The 18,869-nt window shown below is 37.5% G+C and overlaps 1 protein-coding gene and 1 gene segment (V, D, J or C); both read left to right on the forward strand.

The window, feature by feature from the left end:
• The first annotated feature begins 269 nt into the window (after window positions 1-269).
• LOC122125385 lies at window positions 270-1,777 on the forward strand. The segment is given in 3 exon segments: window positions 270-398; window positions 563-1,011; window positions 1,656-1,777. Coding segments are annotated over 2 exon segments (498 nt in total).
• An 8,991-nt stretch (window positions 1,778-10,768) lies between these two features.
• Window positions 10,769-14,727, forward strand: LOC122125452. Its single transcript, XM_042700030.1, has 3 exons — window positions 10,769-11,002; window positions 14,069-14,141; window positions 14,303-14,727. Exons 1-3 carry the CDS (start codon window positions 10,769-10,771, stop codon window positions 14,725-14,727), a joined length of 732 nt encoding a protein of 243 aa, XP_042555964.1.
• The last annotated feature ends 4,142 nt before the right edge of the window (window positions 14,728-18,869 follow it).

Below are 18,869 nucleotides of genomic sequence, written 5' to 3' on the forward strand. Positions count from 1 at the left end.
GGTATTCTCATAATAAAAAAGAAATAATAAAAAATACGTTAGAAATAATAGCATGAAAGAAAAAAATATATTTGAGTGCCTATAAGTCCTCAAAAGTGAACTACCGATACTAGTAAACGATGTGACCACAAGGTGGCAGTAAATTTCAGCTGAAATAGGCAGGGGGTTATTTCAGTGGATTCTAAAGGAGTAGGTTAAGGGTAAAAACAAAGTCTTCTTATTGGCTGTGTAGACAATTCAAGAAACCACTCTAATTGAAAGAGAGAAAAGGAAACAATTTGATGACAGAAGAGGCTGTCCTTACTATAGATTATAAGTCTTCAAGTGATTGTAATTGGGAAGAAATATGAAGAGATTGATTCATGGTATATGCTTGCTCTTGTGGCTGCAGCTGAACTGTAAGTTGATTTGGGAAACCAGAGTACATTAATACTTGATGTTTAGACATCCAGGAGATCACTTTATCTAGGCTGTCTGTACTTACTGTAGAAAAAGGCAGTCCTGAAGAGTACTGACCTGACAACTGTCTCCTTTCTGTTTTTTTTTTTTTTTCTCCACATAGGGGTGAGTCAAGGAGAGAAGCTGGAGCAGAGTCCATCTATCCTGAGCATGCAGGAGGGAGACAGCTGTGTCATCAACTGTACTTATTCAGACAGTGGTTCAGACTACTTTCTTTGGTACAAGCAAGAGCCAGGACAGGGTCTTCAGCTCATTATAAGCATTCGTTCAAATAGGGACAAAATTGAAAATGAAAAATTCCTTGTGTTTTTGAAAAAGAAGGACAAACACTTCTTCCTGCACATCAAAGATGCCCAGCCTGGGGACTCGGCTGTCTACTTCTGTGCAGCAAGAACACATTGCTCCCCAGGCACCTGCAGCCTGTCTTCAAACTTGCCACCAAGACTGGAGCTCCAGCCCATACTTTGCCACAGACCTTCTTGCATAACATTTGACAATTGTTTACAAGTAGCAGCTAAACACAAACATTTAGGTCTAAGGAGACCCTGACAGGTGAAAACAAAAATAGAGTGATTGTTACTGAAGAGATTATTTTCCTATTTTATTTATTAGTAGCATACATACTACGAGGTAAAAAATGCATAGGGCTATTTTTGGGGATGGGACACAGGGCTTCCTTCCTCTTCTTCTCAAGTTATGCCAAATCCAAGTGTGTTCTTAGCTTCAGCAATCTTAAAGCTGCACTTAATGACTTCTTAGAAAAGTAATAAATAATGGTTCTTATTTTTGGTCAGTTGTGGGGCTTGAGCTTTGTGCTCAAGGCTAGTGCTCTACCATTTTGAGATGCAGCTTCACTTCAAATTTTCTAGTGGTTAACTGGAGATAAGTGGTCTCACAGACATTCCTGCCCAGGCTACATTCAAATCATGATAATCATATCTCTGCCTCCTAAGTAGCTAGGATTACAGATATAAGACATCAGTTCTGGGTATGATTGTGTGTGTGTGTGTGTGTGTGTGTGTGTGTGTGTGTGTGTGTGTGTGTGTGCTTGCATGCCAATTCTGGATCTTGAGCTTAGAGCCAGAGCACTGTCCCTGAGCTTTTGTACAGAAGGCTAACCATATGAATAAGAGTTCTATTTTCAGCTCTTTTGGTAGCTAAATGCCGATCAATGTCTCATGGATTTTCCTACACAGACTGGCTTTGAACCCTGATCCTCAAATCTCAGCCATCTGAGTATTACATGCATGATCCACTGGCAACCAGAGTGATGGTATCTTGGAATCCAGACATTTTCTGTGAGTTTACAATAACTATTCAAACTTCATACAAAAACTTTAATATCAATATCACCTTTCTCTTGTGCATGGAGTTTGAGTCTGTTGAAAGTTTCAGGTTACTTTATTGGATAATCTATTATATGCTAAATATGTTACATAAATAAAGCATCAAAATATAAAACTGAGAAGTCTGTATCCAGATTATCTGTTTGAACCATTTGATCAAGTGATACAACGAAGTTGGTATGCAACATCAACAAATTTAAAGATCTAATGTACAATACAAGGTTTACAGCTAGGAAAATTATATTGTTATAATTTTGCTCTAGTAAGTATTTTATAATACATCTAATATTAAATCTCAAAAAAGTAACTGACTGAAATGATAAACATGTAATAATCAATTTACTATCCATATTTATCCAATAACGTCATTGTAAGCCTCAAATAATTCATACTAAAATTTATTTTTAAAAGACCATTTCTTTCCATTCATCTATCTCAGTTGATCTTATTCAAAGATAATTAAATTTATTCCTTGAAAACCATCTTATATTTCTGGTATATATGAAAAGTTTTATGCATGTGTTTAGTACCTACATAACATGTATCATACTAGTGGATAACAAAAGGAAGTTGGACTAGTAGTTAATTTACAGATAGCTTGCTACCAATTTCCTGCTTTATCTTCAACTTTTTTGGGGAGGGCGGGGGTCCGGTCATGGGGCCTAAACTCGGCCTGGGCGCTGTCCCTCAGCTCTTCAGCTCAAGACTAGCACTCTACCACTTGAGCCACAGCGCCACTTCTGGCTTTTTTTCCCTGATTATGTGTTGCAGAGGAATTGAACCCAGGGCCTCATGCATGCAAGGCAAGCGCTCTACCCTTGAGCCACCTTCCCAGCCCTATCCTCAACTTTTGACTTATTATCCTAAATTTTCTTAAAAATGTGTATCTTCTAATGCTGTTGACAGATCATTGAAAATAAATAAGCTGTATAAATAATTAATTCTCTAATTATTTCTCCTCTGGTTAGATGTAGGCTTGGTTCAAGAGCTCCCACAATTGTTTAAGGATGAATATAATTGAACATTTGGTTGATTCTTTCTGGCTGAATTATGTATGTTAGTTATTGGTTAAGTGACTTACTCTTGTAATCAATGTCATTCACATATAGTAGTTTTCAAAGAAGAAATATCTAGCCAAACCTTCACCTGTTTTTTATATTTTTTATTGTAAAGATATTGTACAGAGGGGTTATAGTTACATGAGCAAGGTCCATTTCCTTTCGAGCACTGTTACCTCCTCCTTTGTTTTCCCCTTACTGTTCCTTCCCTCTACACCTCCCCAACTTCTCCCTCCCTCCCCAAAGTTGTAAAGTTCATTTTCAACATAGTGTCTTGTACATCTCACTGTTAACATGGATCATCCTGTATCCTTATTTCAGCATTTTATTTCCCTTCCCCTCCCCAAATTAGAAAAAAAAACAAAATTCAAGTCACCTGAATCAAATACAGTGAAAACAGGAGTTATACCATGGGGGAAGAACATACAAAGAAACGAAAATTCACATAGTACATTATAAGTACATTAGAAACAACAGCAAGAAAGATAAAACTTCTTGTGTCACTATCTTGGGGTTCATTTCACTTAACATCATCTTATATAGTCATATGTACATAGCTTCTGACCTTTCCTACTTGTCCTAGACATACGCTAGTTATTGCAGATAAGGGATACCATTGCAGATAAGGGATACTATGTTTCTTTGGGCCTGGCTTACTTCACTTAATATAATTTTTTCCAAGTCTTTCCATTTCCTAACAAATTGGGTGATGTCATTCCTTCTGATGGTGGCATAGAATTGCATTGTGTATGCGTGTGTACATATATATATGTAGCACATTCTCTTGACCTACCTGGTTTTTCTCATTTTACTCACTACACAACTAGCTCCTGGTCCTCAGAAGCAAGTCTGCTCTTTGTTTAGTTCTCCCAAGACTGATTAAAGTTGTGAGATGTAATCAGGGCTTGTAATTTATTGCTTTAGATCTTGGTTACAAAAGGAGGTGATAGAATTTTCATTGGCTTAACTCTGGATCTTATTATGGTGAGACTGGACATGATATAAGAAAAAATACAACACTCTATACCCCAAGTGTGCAGAGGCAGAATCCAGAGTCTGATGAACTACAGAGTCTGGACCTCAGATCAAAAATACATTTAAGCTTTAGATTCTTGCCATTAGGACTGCTGCCATTTCTCAGTCTATAGCTGCATCACTCCCAGCTCTGCCTGCTTGTTAACACCAGTATCTCTTTTTCTGTTGTTATCAAGTCTCTCTTTCTAACCACAAGATTTCACTAAGGCTCTATTAATCCAAGATAATCTTCTCATATCAGAACATTTAACTTAATTATATCTGCATATGAGTGACAATAATTCAGTGGAATAGAATCTGTTTTTCATAGGAAGCTGTAATTTTGCATACACTGTTAGCATCACTTTGGCTTTTATTTCTACATTGAGAAAATTATAATAAATAGATTAGAGCTCAGTCAAAAAAAATCCAAACCAGCAGCCATAATTATCTTATTTTCTCGGAGTTCCTAATATTAGTTTCTAAATTACAGTAAAGAAAAACTAATATGTTAGACAAACAAGATAGACCTGAGCTTTATTCACATTTAATGGCTCCAAGATTAAGAGTGGGTTACTTTTTACCTAATGTGCAGGGACATGGAAACGGAAAAATCATTTTAAATGAAGTAAATCACATTCAGAAGGACAAAGGACACTTATTTCCTCTCATATGTGGAAGTTAGATCTCAATTACAACTATGTCTGTAGACATATGCAGTGGCATATACACATATTCACTAAAGTATTGTCTATACAGGGTAGAATTCCAAAGGTATAACACTAGAATAATTGAATAATTAACTTACAGGTTAACAACAAGAATACCAGGAAGCTGGGACTTGTGTTGTCAGTGGTATGCGGGGGGGCGAGGTCAAATGGAAGTAGAGCAGACAAATGAAGAGAAAAAAGGTAGGTAAACGTACTCCTAAATCCAATGTACATATATGAAAATAGAACTATGTAACTTGAGAGAATGGTGGTGTTAGGAGAAAGGAAGGAGAATTATAAAAGAAGTGACATTGATCAAGATGAATTTTACTAATAAAATGTAATGTTGAATTGAATATTCTTTGTACAACTTCTTAAAAATGAAAAAAAAATTGGAAGAGTGATTTAAGTCTAAAAACACTTGGATTGGTTGAAATGTTCAGGCAGCACTTCCACTAGGAAGTCTCTGTTTCCTGTTTTCCTGTAGCAGCAACACATTGAGGGTAGCTCAGATCTCAGAGCCCAAAAAGTAGAGATAGAACACATTTCACATTAGAGGAAGAACACACATGTGGTTCACCAGATGCTGAAGGTGGTCATGGATTTTACGTGGCTGATAGGGGTGGGGCATTGCAAATGGCCCTTCTGCATGCCCTGAGCACTAGGAAGAGGAAATGTATTATGGGGACCTTGGGGGAAAAAGGGGTAACAGGAGGCAAAAGTGCAATTTCTTTGATCCATATCATTTACTCCTAAACTTGATTTCTTTTATTCCCTTTTCTTTTTTTTTCCTTTTTACAAGTGCATGTGTTTATGTGTGTGTGCATGATTATGCGTACATGCCAGTACTCAAGTTTTAACTCAAGGCCTCTCATTTTCCATTAGTTATTCCATTCAAGGTTGGAACACTATAACTTGGATCACATCTGTACTAGATTTTTGCTTGTCTGTGCTGGCTTACAACCACAGTCCTCAGGTCTCAGCCTCTGAGTAACTAGATTTACAGGCATGAGCTTCCAGTACTGAGCTCCACTACACTTTCTGATTGTATTTTTTCCCTCACTGTTCATTTTTACCCAGAAGGTAACTCGGGTCCAACAAGCAATGTCAAGCAAGAAAAAGTGACTTTGGTCTTGTACTGTACCTATGATATGAGAGTGGGTAATTATAGTCTTCTGCTACTAGAAGCCCAGCAAAGAGAATAGTACTTTCCTTGTTCTCTAGTACTCTTACAGCCAACAAAACACAAGAGCAGGTTACTATTCACTGATATTATAGAAGGCAAACATCGTCCAAGCTTGTCACCTCAGCTTCACGGCTGAAGGATTCCACTGCATATTTCTGTGCATTGAACAATACACAGTGAGAGGAATTTTGTAGAGAGGTGCACAACAAAACTCAGGGGTTGCCTGACATCCACCTGCTGTAGGGTACAAGGAAAAAGAATACCACTTTCTCAGACAGAAGGTGCCAAGACTGTAGTATAGGTGCTGCAGTTGAGAAAAAACTATCACAATAAGAAAATATGTCTCCAGATTCATAGGTCAAATCTAAAATTATTAAAATCTAGAATCATTAAAAATTGTATCCTTGAATATTTGAAGTTAAATATATAGTTCTGGATGGAGGACTGAAAACCAAGAGTAGCTATAAAGGCAATGTGCCATTTTGCCTTCCAATTAATCTGGAAGACTTGGCTAAGAAAGGTCAGAAATACAGCCCAAAAAAGAGCAAAAATTGCATGCATTGTTGGTTTTGAGTTGATCTAACTCCACCTAGAACATACTGAATAAATGATGTGTAACACCCATGGTTTTAAATAAAGACGGATTTTCAATATTTTACTACATTTCTTATTTTAGCACCATCATGTTAGTCCTGGGCTATCAAGAGGTGGATACAGAATGATCACCAATTCAAGCTAAGCTTGCAAAAAAATTAGTAAAAGTCTGTCTCTTAACCAACATACCAAAACAAAATGGCTAAGGGTTTAGGTTGAGATGTAGATTGTTTGCCTAGTATATGCCAAGTCCTATTATTTGAAAACAAACAATAAATAGGCATACTATGTGAACTGACCCATGCTCAGGCTACATTCTTTTTTTTTTTTAATTTTATTTTATTTTATTTGAGAACATACTGTACAGAGGGGTTACACTTACATGGGCAGGAAAATGCATACATTTCTTACCAAGCATTGCAGCCTCCTCCTTTGTTTACCCTTCACCTCCCTTCCCAGCTTCCCCCCTCCCCCCCACCCAATCATACCCCCCCTCCGCCCCCACCGACATTGATCACAAACAAGGCCACACTAAAGTTACCAGCACAACTATGTTTATTGCAGCATTATTTACCATAGCTAAGATATGGAACCAACCCAGATGCCCCTCAGTAGATGAATGGATCAAGAAGATGTGGTATATATACACAATGGAATTCTATGCCTCCATCAGAAAGAATGACATTGCCCCATTTGTTAGGAAATGGAAAGGCTTGGAAAAAATTATATTAAGTGAAGTAAGCCAGGCCCAAAGAAACATAGGTCCCATGGTTTCCCTTATTTGCAATATCTAGTATAGGTATGAGTCAAGCGGAAAAAGTCAGAGAATGTGATGTTAGGAAAACGAACCCTCAAATATGTATTTTAATGTTTTTGTTTCTTTCATGCATGTGTTTCTAACGCATTTATAATATTATTTCTTTGTTGCTTTGTATGTCCCTCCCCCACAGTGTAACCCCCGCTTTCACTATATTTGATGTCAGTATAACATGTGGAGGAGACGGGGACAAACATGTCATTTAAGGATTCAGGTGGACCTGTTGCAACAATGAGAAGTACAAAATGTCATGTCAGGCTACATTCTGACACCATACTACCTCTACCATCAAAGAGCTCAGTTTCTCTGAGAAGGGTTACTTGTATTGAAGAATTTGTATTCATAAATCATTGGTAAGCTACGGTTCTCACAGGACATGTGGATTTCTCCAGATGAAAATACACTTTTTATGGGTGTGTAAGGTGTCCCCTTTTCCTAAAATAATCCCCTTTACACTGTAATAGTTTTACATTTGCTTTATGCATTTCAATATGCAGCCCACAAAGCAAAACAGAGTTGGAGTAAAAAGAAGAAACTAAAGGCTATGTTCAATCTGGGTCTTTGACAAGTTACGGGAGTTACTAGAGCTATGGGAGTCACCTTCTGAAAATCCAAGAATGCCCTCTTTGTCATCACAAAACCAGATGTCTACAAGAGGCCACTTTCTGATATCTATGTAGTTTCCAGAAAGCCAAGATTTAGGACTTATCTCAGAAGAACAGTGAGCAGCTCATGAGAAATTGAAAGTTCAAGGTGATGTTGTCTCAAACATTCAAGAAAACACACAGCCTCCAATTGTATGAGGGTGGAGAGAAAGAGGTTGATGGAACACATGCAGAGGTTAAGAACAAAGATTTGGTCTTATCATAAGAAAATGTGTAGAGACCAAAGACAGTCTAGAGCGCTGAAAAATAGTAGTAATAACACTGTAAATGCTATAATAGAATTAACAAGGTAACCATATTAAATAAAGGGTCATTTGTGTTGGGGTGTGTCTTTGCTCCAAGAGGTAAATGCAACTTAGTTTGAAATTTGTATTGTTTCTATCTTCAACAAAGTTATTGCTTTTTGGTGGCTATAAAAATAAATACCAACTATCTTACTAATTTTAATTCAGAAAAATGGTATTTTTATTACTAGTAAGAAAATGTTTTCAGAAGCAACAGTAGCTCATTCCTATAATCCGAGCTTCTCAGGAGGCTGAGATCTCAGGATTATGGTTTGAAGCCAGCCTGGGCAGGAATGGTTGTGAGACTCTTACTTCCCATAAACTAAAATCTGATAGTGGAGCTGTAGCTCAAGTGGTAGAGTGCTAGATTTGAACAAAAGATGCTAAGAGCAGGACTTCATACTCCATGGTAGGCAAAATGAAAAAGGAAGAAAGAAAGAAAAAGAAAAGAAAGAAAGATAGAAAGAAAGAAAGAAAGAAAGAAAGAAAGAAAGAAAGAAAGAAAGAAAGAAAGAAAGAAAGAAAGAAAGAAAGAAAGAAAGAAAGAAGAGAAAGAGAGAGAGAGAGAGAAAGGGAAGGAGGGAGACACGGAGAGATGAAGGGAAAAAGGAAGAAGGAAGGAAGGAAGGAAGGGAGGGAGAGACGGAGGGAGGAAGGAAGAAAGGAAGGAAGGAAGGAAGGAAGGAGAGAGAGAGAAATTAATTTGAGCTTTAGCAGAAAATAAAGCTTAATTTTTTTAATCGTATTTATGCCAGGCACTGATGGTTCATGCTACACAGGAGGCTGAGATCGAGTATCACAGTTAAAAGCCAGCCAAAGCAATAATGTCTGTGAGACTCTTATCTGCAATTAACTATCAAAAGGTGGAAGTGGAGTTATGGCTCAGGCAGTAGAACACTAGTCTTGAGCAAAAAAAGCTCAGCAATAGCCCTCAATCCCTGAATTCAAGACCCTGAACCAGGGCAAAAAATATTTGTATGTATATTAATTTATTCAAAAATTGTCAAGTTCCTACAGTGTAATAAAACTCAACATGAAAGGAAAACTTGTTTCATTTAGTAGCATTATTGTACAATATAAAAAAGTCCAATTTCTATACTACAAATTTGTCTGAAACCTACCAATCCTACCCCAAAACATGTGGTCTCAGGAAGACACCATGATGAGACAGAGTGCAATCTGCTTTCTCTGCCCTTGTCCTTTACTTCTCTTATAGGAGCATTTGATGATAACATAAAGAGCATTTTACATAGCCTGCTGAACTCTATCATTACTCTTTAATCCAGAATCTTCATTTCCTACAATCCTGCTTCCAGTGCCAACCTCGTGTTTTCAAGTCCTAAAATAAGAATTATAGCAGTTGGTTGATGACTGAACTTTCATTGTAAGCACCGCATTGGGAAACAGAAGATAAAAAATCTAAAGGAAAACTCACAGACTATTTTAAATTGTGGAGAAAGATGCATGGCTTTAACTTTACCCCCTTAATCAGGTTAAAATAAGTGCAATGTTCAGTGATACTGTGTAAATCACATGGACTTTTCAAGCATCTGTCTGCAGATGCTTGATTCTGTAAAATCCAGTGTGCTGTACTGACTTTTATAACTCAGCATCATCCCTACCTGCTCTATATTCTCCCAGAAAAATCTAGGACTGATTTTCCACATTTTCTCTGTTCTGTAGTTCTGTGTCATGTTGGGACAATTTGATTTGGAAGGTAGAGGAAAGGAAGAGGGATATATAAACCCAAAGCTATCCAGGCATAAGTTTCTTACTTAAATCTTAAATCTATTTACAATCTTCTTCTAGAATCATAAGCTTCTTTCTCTAAGTCTTTGGAAACTGAACATCAGGAAACAGGCTTGGCTGCCATCCTGTGAAAAGCATACAGAACTGGCACTGCCTGGTTCCCACAACTGGTCACCTGGTCTTGCCAGTGAAATTGTGGAGTAAGAAGTAACTGATGTCAAACCATCCCATATGGATTCAATTGCTTAAATTTTTCCAGTCTGGGTTACAGACTTTCACTTTTCAACGATGGATATATTCAGGAGTAGCTAAGTCACTTTTTGCTAGCATACATTTTAACCAAAAAAATAATCAAATAAACAAAAATCCCTATAATTTTAAATTATTTTGTTTATTTACTTACTTTTCTTTCTTTATTCACTTGCTATTTACTTACTTTTAACAATTTTTTATAGTTTTATTTTTTTAATATTTAGAGACACCCTGCAAGAGGCTGCAAGAGACAGAGTGGAGCAGAGCTTGTGCTCTCAAGCCTGAGGAAAGCTGGGGCTGGTGGAGAGACCCGCGGAAATCATGGGCTGGCTGAGAGGCCCGAGTACAGCAGAGAGGCCTACATAGAGCCGAGAGGCCTGAGGATAGTGGAGAGGCCTATGGAGAGCAGAGCAGCCTGTGGAAAGCAGACAAACTTGAGGATCCCGGGCCTGTGGAGAGGCCTAAGCAGGAGAGCCCAGACCAGTGGAGAGGTCTGAGGAGACCTGGGCCAGCGGATAGGCCTGCACAGAGCTGAGAGGCCTGCATAGAGGTCTGTGGAAAGCAGAAAGGCCGGTAGAGAGGCCTGTGTAAATGGAGAGGCCTGTGAAGAGCAGAGAGGCCCGAGAAGACCCAGATGGGCAGAGAGTCCTGTGCAGCACCGAGAAGCCAGTGGAGAGCCAAGAGGCCAACGGAGAGCCGAAATGCCTGTGGAAACCCAAGAGACCTGCCAAGAGCTGAGAGGCCTGCCCAGAGCCGAGGAGTCAGCAGAGAACCAGGCTGGCAGAGAGGCCCAAGGAGACCCAGGCTAGTAGAGAAGCCTGTGGAGGGCGGGGAGGCTTATAGGAAGGAGGAAGGAGGAAAAAGCAAGGTGGGGACTAACCCCCTTGGAGGTGCAGCTGCGCCTAGGACAGGGCAGTTGCAGACTGTCTAATAAAACTCTTCTGTCTTCTTTAACTGTGTCTCTGTGGATTTTCTTGCTCCCATGTCATTATATTTTGGTATTTAAATTTTGGCATAATTAGTGTTAGGACCAGGTTACATTAAGCACATATGATATTAATTAGATTAAGGATGAAGGAAAATTAACTGGGATAATTAAGTTCCAAGACCTAAAACTAGTAAGTGCAAACTTCAGAAAAAGGAAAAATCTGTGGCTTGACATTTGTCCAGAATTGCAGAGCAAGTAAAAATAAGTCAACAGTCTGAAAGGTTAACCACCAATATCCTAATGTCTGCTTTTATGATTACGCTTGCTCAGCAAATATACTAAAACATGGAACTTGACCCTTTACAGTTAACTTTTATTGATAAATAAGAATAAGGCCAAACTTGAAAGGTGGGATCTCCCTTTAGAAGAACAAAGGGAAGATCAAGGATGATAACTTTGTCTTGATTGATTATTGGAATTGTAATCACCATTTATGATCACTAACTGCTAGACTGCAAGTTCTGCTTTTGTAATTTGCTTTCTTCCTGACAGCAAAATTACCACTGACCACCTGAGTGGCCTCTGTGTTTTATGCCTTCATATCCCCTGAGCTATTAGATTTCAGGGCCACTCTTTTGTCCTCCAAATGATGGAGAGTAGTCCTCACATGGAGAAATAAAACATTCTAGTTTGATTGACTCTATGTCTCGATCTCATTCTGGTATTCAGAAACTTTTCTAGATAAAACAATTCAGATATTTTTTACTTCTTTGACATTCACAGTGCATAACTACGGGATCAGGTAAAAGAAAACTAGACAAACAAAAGGAGCTTGAACTTGCACATTTTAATCCCAACTCCCATGTGAATATTTCTATTTATACTTTAAAGCTTTTAGAGACAATTAGAACACTCATTCTTATTTGGAAAGATTACTTGCGAGCTCTGCTAACTAACCTTTTAATTTTGACATATTATATACAGTTTAATTAACAGTCTTAATAATTTTGGAAGGAAACAAATACTAAATTTACAATAAAGATTCAGAAAATGAAAAAATAGGAACTAATGTTTAAATTATGTAGTTATTACATCTGTAGGTTTTATATGGACAATAAAATTATAATGCAAATACATTTAAATTGTTAACTAATGTAATAAAGTATTCCTTAGCACTTTTGTGGTCACTTATTTACACACAAGTATCATTCTTATGGAAATGGAAAGACTTACAAAAATCATATTAAGTGAAGTAAGCCAGACCCTAAGAAACATAGACTGCACAGTTTCCCTCATTGTAAAATCAATGACCAAACACAATTATTACTTATCAGAAATAGGACCAAATATTAAAGGCAGAACCCCTCTGTAGAGAGAAACTCCAGGTCATATGGCCAGTAGTCAGCCTAAGGCTTTTCTATATTCAATAAAAAGCAAAAGAACATCGCTCCCTCACTCAAGTTTCCCAGATTGGCAAATTTGCAGTTTATCACAAATATTACTGAAGACCACTAACAACTTGAGGTTTATCACCAGCTGTACTGAGTTGCTTTATCAGCCAGCACTTATGATTTAAAAAAACATTTCTGTAAAGAAAATTTCAGTGCACCCCTAACCATGAGAATGAGTTTCTAATGTCTTGAGATTTAAACTATACTACCTCAACTCAAAGCTATGATTTGCTTCTGGTTCTGCAGTTCAAGACTATGCTTTGCTTCTGTAAATCTGCTTGCTTGCTTTGACAAACACCACCTGCATGTGGGTTTTCCCTTTAAAATTCTGCTGGGAAAAAGGGCCTGCCACTGCACCTTACATCCCAAATACTGGGGTATAGTTGCTGAGCAACCAATAAGGACTCTTTGCTCTGAGTTGGTGGCCTTATTTCCAGAATTGGGACTTTCCATCATTTGAAAATTAGTATATGTCTAGGATAGTCCTAGAAGAGAATCATAATAGCTCAATTGTGTACACATGACCATATAAGATGATGCTAAGTTAAATGAACTCCAAGATAGTGAAACAAGAGGTTTTTCTTTATTGCTATTGTTTTAATGCACTATGAGAAGTTATTTCTTTTTTCTTTCATTTTTTCCCTCTGGTATATCCCCTGTTGTCACTGTATTTCATTATGTCACACTGTGTATTGCATATATGTTTATCTGAATTGGGGAAAGGAAGGGGGAACAACAAAATGGTGACACAAAAAGGCAAACCAATGCAACAGCAATACAAGACAATACCTTGGAAATGAATTTCACAACTTGTGGGGTAGGGAGTGGGAGAAGGGAAAGTAGAAGAAAAACAAGAAAAAGAGTAACAATGTTCGACAAGAAATGTACTCATTACTTTATGTATGTAGCTGTAACAACTCTGCTCATCACCTTAACAAAAAAAATTAAATTAAAAAATTGAATTTGAAATTATTCTAAAACAGCAAATGTCATATTTCAAGAACTGTTGGTGATACCTCAACCAAAGTCCACGTATTCATTTTTAGTTTCAATTAACAAATATGCATTGGGCACCTAGGATCTCAGTCATTTTCTGTGTTTTGGAAAAACAGTGCTATAAACACAGAATCAGTACTAATATAGCCTCTTATCACTTCCTGTAACTTCAGCACAAAACACTGCCATGACATTACAATGGTTAGGGTGGCCCACAATAGAAACATGAGGCAAGAAAGGCCTGGGTTAAAGTGTCCAAGGCAATTGGTGTCTTTTCAGCTACACACACTGGGTTGCTCTTCTCTAAGAAATAAATAAAACACTTTAGAAGTCATCATTTTTTTCCTATAAATTAACAGAGAATACTTGAAGACTGGTTTATGACTGATAGCTTAGGTCAGGGAGGAGGACATCTGACTTTGGGAGACCATCAACAGTGGCCCCAGTTCAGGCCCTGTGCACCAGGGGGAGCAGCTACCTGACACAAGCTTATTTCCTGTGGAGATAGTAGTTTAAATACATTGTTTCTCTATCACTTTCAACGTTTCTTTCACTGAAGAATAGAGAACATATTTTCCTAACACTAGAAGGAATGTCTCCATGGTTAATGACAGTAATATTCTTAATAGTTGGTAAGTAAAATCAATTTTAAAATTTGGACGTTTTCTACTACAAATTCAACAAAATCTTTCTTTTCTTTTTTTCCTCTGTCCCCCGCCTCTCAACCAAACCTTACCTAAAATTTACCTAAGAACTTTATTCCCAGACTGACACAGATCTCTTTTTCCTTCAGGAAGGACTTGTGGAATATCGGTGACCCAGAAGGAAAGCCGCATATCTGTGTTGGAAGGGGCTTCCATGACCATAGACTGCACTTATACAGCAACAGGGTACACTTATCTCTTCTGGTATGTCCAGTATCCTGGAGATGGTCTCCAGCTTCTCCTGAAAGCCATCACAGCCAATGAGAAGGGAAGCTATAAAGGATTTGAAGCCAGATATGACAGAGAAAACACCTCCTTCCACTTGAAGAAAGCTGCAGTCCTAGAGTCAGACTCGGCTGTGTACTACTGTGCTGTGAGTGACACAGTGGCAGAAACCACAGGGGGAGCTAAGCACAAACTGAGGGACAGCAGAGGTTTGGCAGCTGAACATCTGCCCTTCAGATTGTTGTGGTTTCAGCACAGTCTTAGGTGTGTGCCTTCACTTACCTCCTGATCCAAAATTCCACAAATGTCAGAGGAAACAGGAAATGGACATCACCATATTTAGCTGTTCAGTAGTGAACTGAAGAAGACTGGTCTGATGGAGAGAAAGATGTGGAAGCTTTTAGGAGTCTCATTCATCCTATCCTGTGTCAGCTGTGCTGTGAGAAGGTGGCTTTGCAGAAGTCAATAAAACAAGCAGATTATGGTAACCTCCTCTATATTGTGGAATTTCACATTGGATGGTGGGGCTATTGTGCTCATTTTGAGACACTACCCAAAAAGAACATGTCAAATGGAACCTAATGCTTCTCCTCTGTGTGATTTCCATTTAAATGGGGTGGGCAGCTGTGTGTATGTTCAGCAGAGCCCTATGTTCATGAGGACCCAGGAAAGAATGCCTGCCATTCTCAAAAGCACTTCTTAAGACAGAGCAGCCTTCAACTGCCATTAATGTCTGCAGTATCCTGGGTAGACTCTCCTGCCTTTGAAGTTAATTTCTAGTAACCAGAAGAAACACAAAATCAAAAAATATTAAAATACTGCTAAGAAATAAAAAAGGCTTCAGTTATTTCAATACCCCGGCCTCCCGTTTTGCAGAATCAGTTTCCTACTTCTGTGGTATGCAGCTCAGTGTTCCCGACCCACAATTCTGATCCAGGCCTGGTCTTGGGGTTAAAGTGAGGAAATCTTGTTTTGTAGTTATATTGAAAGACTAGACATTGGAGTCAGCTCTAGTCCTACTGCATCAACCTAAATAAGTCCCCTTCCCAAAAGGTGTGTCATTGGTAGAAAACTGAATGAACAATTCCAAGATTAGTCCCAGTTTTGTAAAAACATATTCTTTAAAGCAAAAATACATAAGAGTCCATCACATGCTACTAAGAATAGCTATGAAAGAAAGCATAAAACAACAAATACTGGTGAGAATTTGAGGGGAAATGGAACCCTTATGCACTGTTGGTGGAAATATAAAGTAATACAACTTCTATGGAAATCACTGTGAATATTCCTCACACAACTGAACATAGATATATCATATGATCAAGCTGTTCTTCTCCTGGGTATATGCCCAAAGGAATGAAAGTAAGCAGACAATAGATGAACCTGAACACACTGTTTATTGTTACCCAATTCATACTGACTAAGCTGTGCAATCGACCTTGGTGCTCAGCAATAAACAAATGAATAAAGAAAATATAGCACTTTTATAGACAAGATAAAATCATGACATTTTCAGAACTTGAGGAACCTGAAGAAAATTGTGTTAAATGAGATAACCCAGACTAAAAAAGACAAGTGTTACATATTTTCCCTCATATGTGGATTCTAGATAAAAGAAAAATGAAAGAGTAGAAATGGAGCTACTAGTAAGGAAAAGGCAGGGAGGGAGGTAAGAGCTGGTGCAATGATAATGAATTAAATACATTGTATGAATTCATGAAAATGTCACAACAAACCCATTTTTATTTTCAATAGACTTTATTTTGACAAATATGTACATGAAGCTAAGGAAATGACATCCAAACACTATCTTTTGTTATTGTATTTACCTCTAAACCAGTAAGAATAGAAGAAGAGAACAAATCCATTATTTTGTAAATTGAATATGAAATAAAAACAAATGTTGTTTAGACTATGAGTAGAAATCATGTTGGTTAACCTAAATTTTAAGCCATTTTGTTTTGATTAGATTCTTAATTATAGGAAATTTCTTTAGTAAATGGACATGAGGAATGACATGGAACTTCCTGAGGTGACACAGAGAAGAGCTCTGCAATATAAAGTGCTCCTTGACCCCAAGATTCACACCAGATTTCTACAATAGAAGTATTAGGAATGAATGTTAGTGCAGAAATGAGGCTTTTGTAAATCAATGCTCTTACTTAGAAAAGATCTAACTTCTGATATATAAATTGATGCAAACAGAAACAACCTTCTGATTGGGAGAAAAGTCTCATACATTTTAATTTAAGCTGAAGATGGATTTTTACTTTTAAAATGGAACACAAGAATAGTGCAAATTGATTATTTCTTTGAACATGAGTGGGTGATCATAAGAGGGTAGTATTGTCTCAGAGAAGAAACCTCCATACTTCTAAAGGTGAGAGAAAAGGAAAAAAGCTTGTTGGTGAAACTAGGATTTTTTTTTAAAAAAAGAAAAAACTTCTTTTTTCTAATTGGTAGAGCAGATTTCTACTGTGTTTCCTAAAGTATAATAACTACATCTGAATGAGACTCCTTTCCCTTTCCATTTACAAGCTGGGTCCTCGGAATGAATGATATAAGTCTTTTGTGTCATACTAGTGATCCTGTGACTTCTCATGAGCTGAGAACATGAAGTTTAATGTTTTTGGAGTTGTTGTCTATCTCAGACCTGTGAGGAAAAACATGAATGTTCTTACCCCCATGTAAAGCTAATTTAGATTTGGGGAGCATCCACTATCAAACCACTGTGTGACCTCTGTCTTTCTGCATGGGGTGAGTAATCAATAGAAGGAGGTAGAGCAGAGTTCTAAGTCTCTGAGGGTTCCAGAGGGAGCTACCACCTCACTTGGCCACACTCGTACAGACAGTGGTTCTCAGAACTTTAGGTGGTACAGACAGTAGGCTAGGAAGGGCCATGAGATTCTGGTGTCCACATACACCAATGGTGATAAAGATGAAGGAAGATTCACAGTGCATCTCAGTAGAGCCAGTCCATGTACTTATATGCACATCAGAGACTCCTAGTTGGGTGATTATGCTTCCACACACCTGCAACTACACCCAAACCTACAAGAACATACAACGCCTGAGCTAGAGGATAAGCGTCAGGACAGAGCAATTCTACTATGTTCTGGATGCCATGGGAATTAAGGTCAATAGCAGGGAGGGTTTGATTGAAAATTTTCTTTAAGGGAATTGTAAAACATTTAATTTTTATGTTACTGATCTGATTGTATTATTTTTCAGTTTTATCTTTACATTCTAATTTAATTTTTTTAATTCTTGAATATACCAAAAACTTACGTTTAATGTCTGAATCTTGAGGACTATTCACATAATACCCATACAACTGTCACTGAAATAAGGCTGTAAACATGAACATTGTCCTTAAAAGTGTCCTTCCTCTTGCTTTTTCAACACTAAAGTATGATAAATATGAAAGAGATGCACAGGTCTACTGCATGTATTTTTATGTCTAATACAGTTTTATATCACATCTACCACATGTGCAATATCCCAACATGTGACTGGGAAATATGTTCAAGTGATACAAAGTAGTAAGGCTTCTAATCTTAGCTACATGTACCAAAAGTAATTTGGCAGGGCACTAGAATAATTGAATGCTTTAAAGAAAGGGATTTTTTTTCCCCTACTGAGGCTTGAACTTAGAGCTTGACATACTTGCTAAGTTTTTTCTCTCAAGACTGGCATTCTGCCCTTTGAGGCACACTTTCAACTCTGGTGCTTGGCTGATTAACTAGAGATAAGACTCTCATGTGGAAGCAAGGTATAAAGTACAACCATGCATGATAATATATACAGGGCTGTATACATATACACAGAAATTAACTAAATAATGGTGTACTCAGAGGAGGAATCCAAAAGTGTTCAGTCCTCTGAACAATTAATTGACTGTTTATCATAGTAAATATCAGGAATTGGAGACACATTTTGCAAGGTAGGATAAATGGAGGGAAAGAGGGCAAACATAGTCATTATAGCTAATTGCATTATGTAAAAATGAATTATTTAACAAGAGGGTAGAGAGGAAAGGGGGAATAATGAGGGAAAACAATAGAAGGGGTGACATTGATCAAGATGCTCATAACTTTACTTACAGAATTGAAACTTCTTTGTACAATTACATAATAATAAATTTAACTTAAAAATAAGCAGGAATCTCATGAACTTTCCTGCCTGGACTGGATTCTGACCCAGATCCTTAGATCTCAGATTTTGAGTAGCTATAATTACAGTTGTTAGCTAACAGAGCCTACTGCAATGTAGTTCTCATATATATAATATATACACATACATATATATATATATATACATATATATATAATCAAAGTCAATCAATTGTAACCTTGTTTTACCTTCACTTACTTCAATAATTTCCACATAAAATCTTTAACTTCAATGAATCTATGATAATACAGAAATGCA

This window comes from Dipodomys spectabilis, unplaced genomic scaffold, assembly GCF_019054845.1.
Source record: "Dipodomys spectabilis isolate Male_0828 unplaced genomic scaffold, ASM1905484v1 ptg000265l, whole genome shotgun sequence".
NCBI lineage: Eukaryota > Metazoa > Chordata > Mammalia > Rodentia > Heteromyidae > Dipodomys > Dipodomys spectabilis.

Coding starts and splice junctions, on each gene's coding strand:
- LOC122125452 (XM_042700030.1), top strand. CDS start 10,769: ATGGGCAGAGAGTCCTGTGCAGCACCGAGAAGCCAGTGGAGAGCCAAG. Junction 11,003..14,068: donor AGGAAGGAGGAAAAAGCAAG/GTGGGGACTAAC, acceptor CTTTCACTGAAG/AATAGAGAACATATTTTCCT. Junction 14,142..14,302: donor AGTAATATTCTTAATAGTTG/GTAAGTAAAATC, acceptor TTTTTCCTTCAG/GAAGGACTTGTGGAATATCG.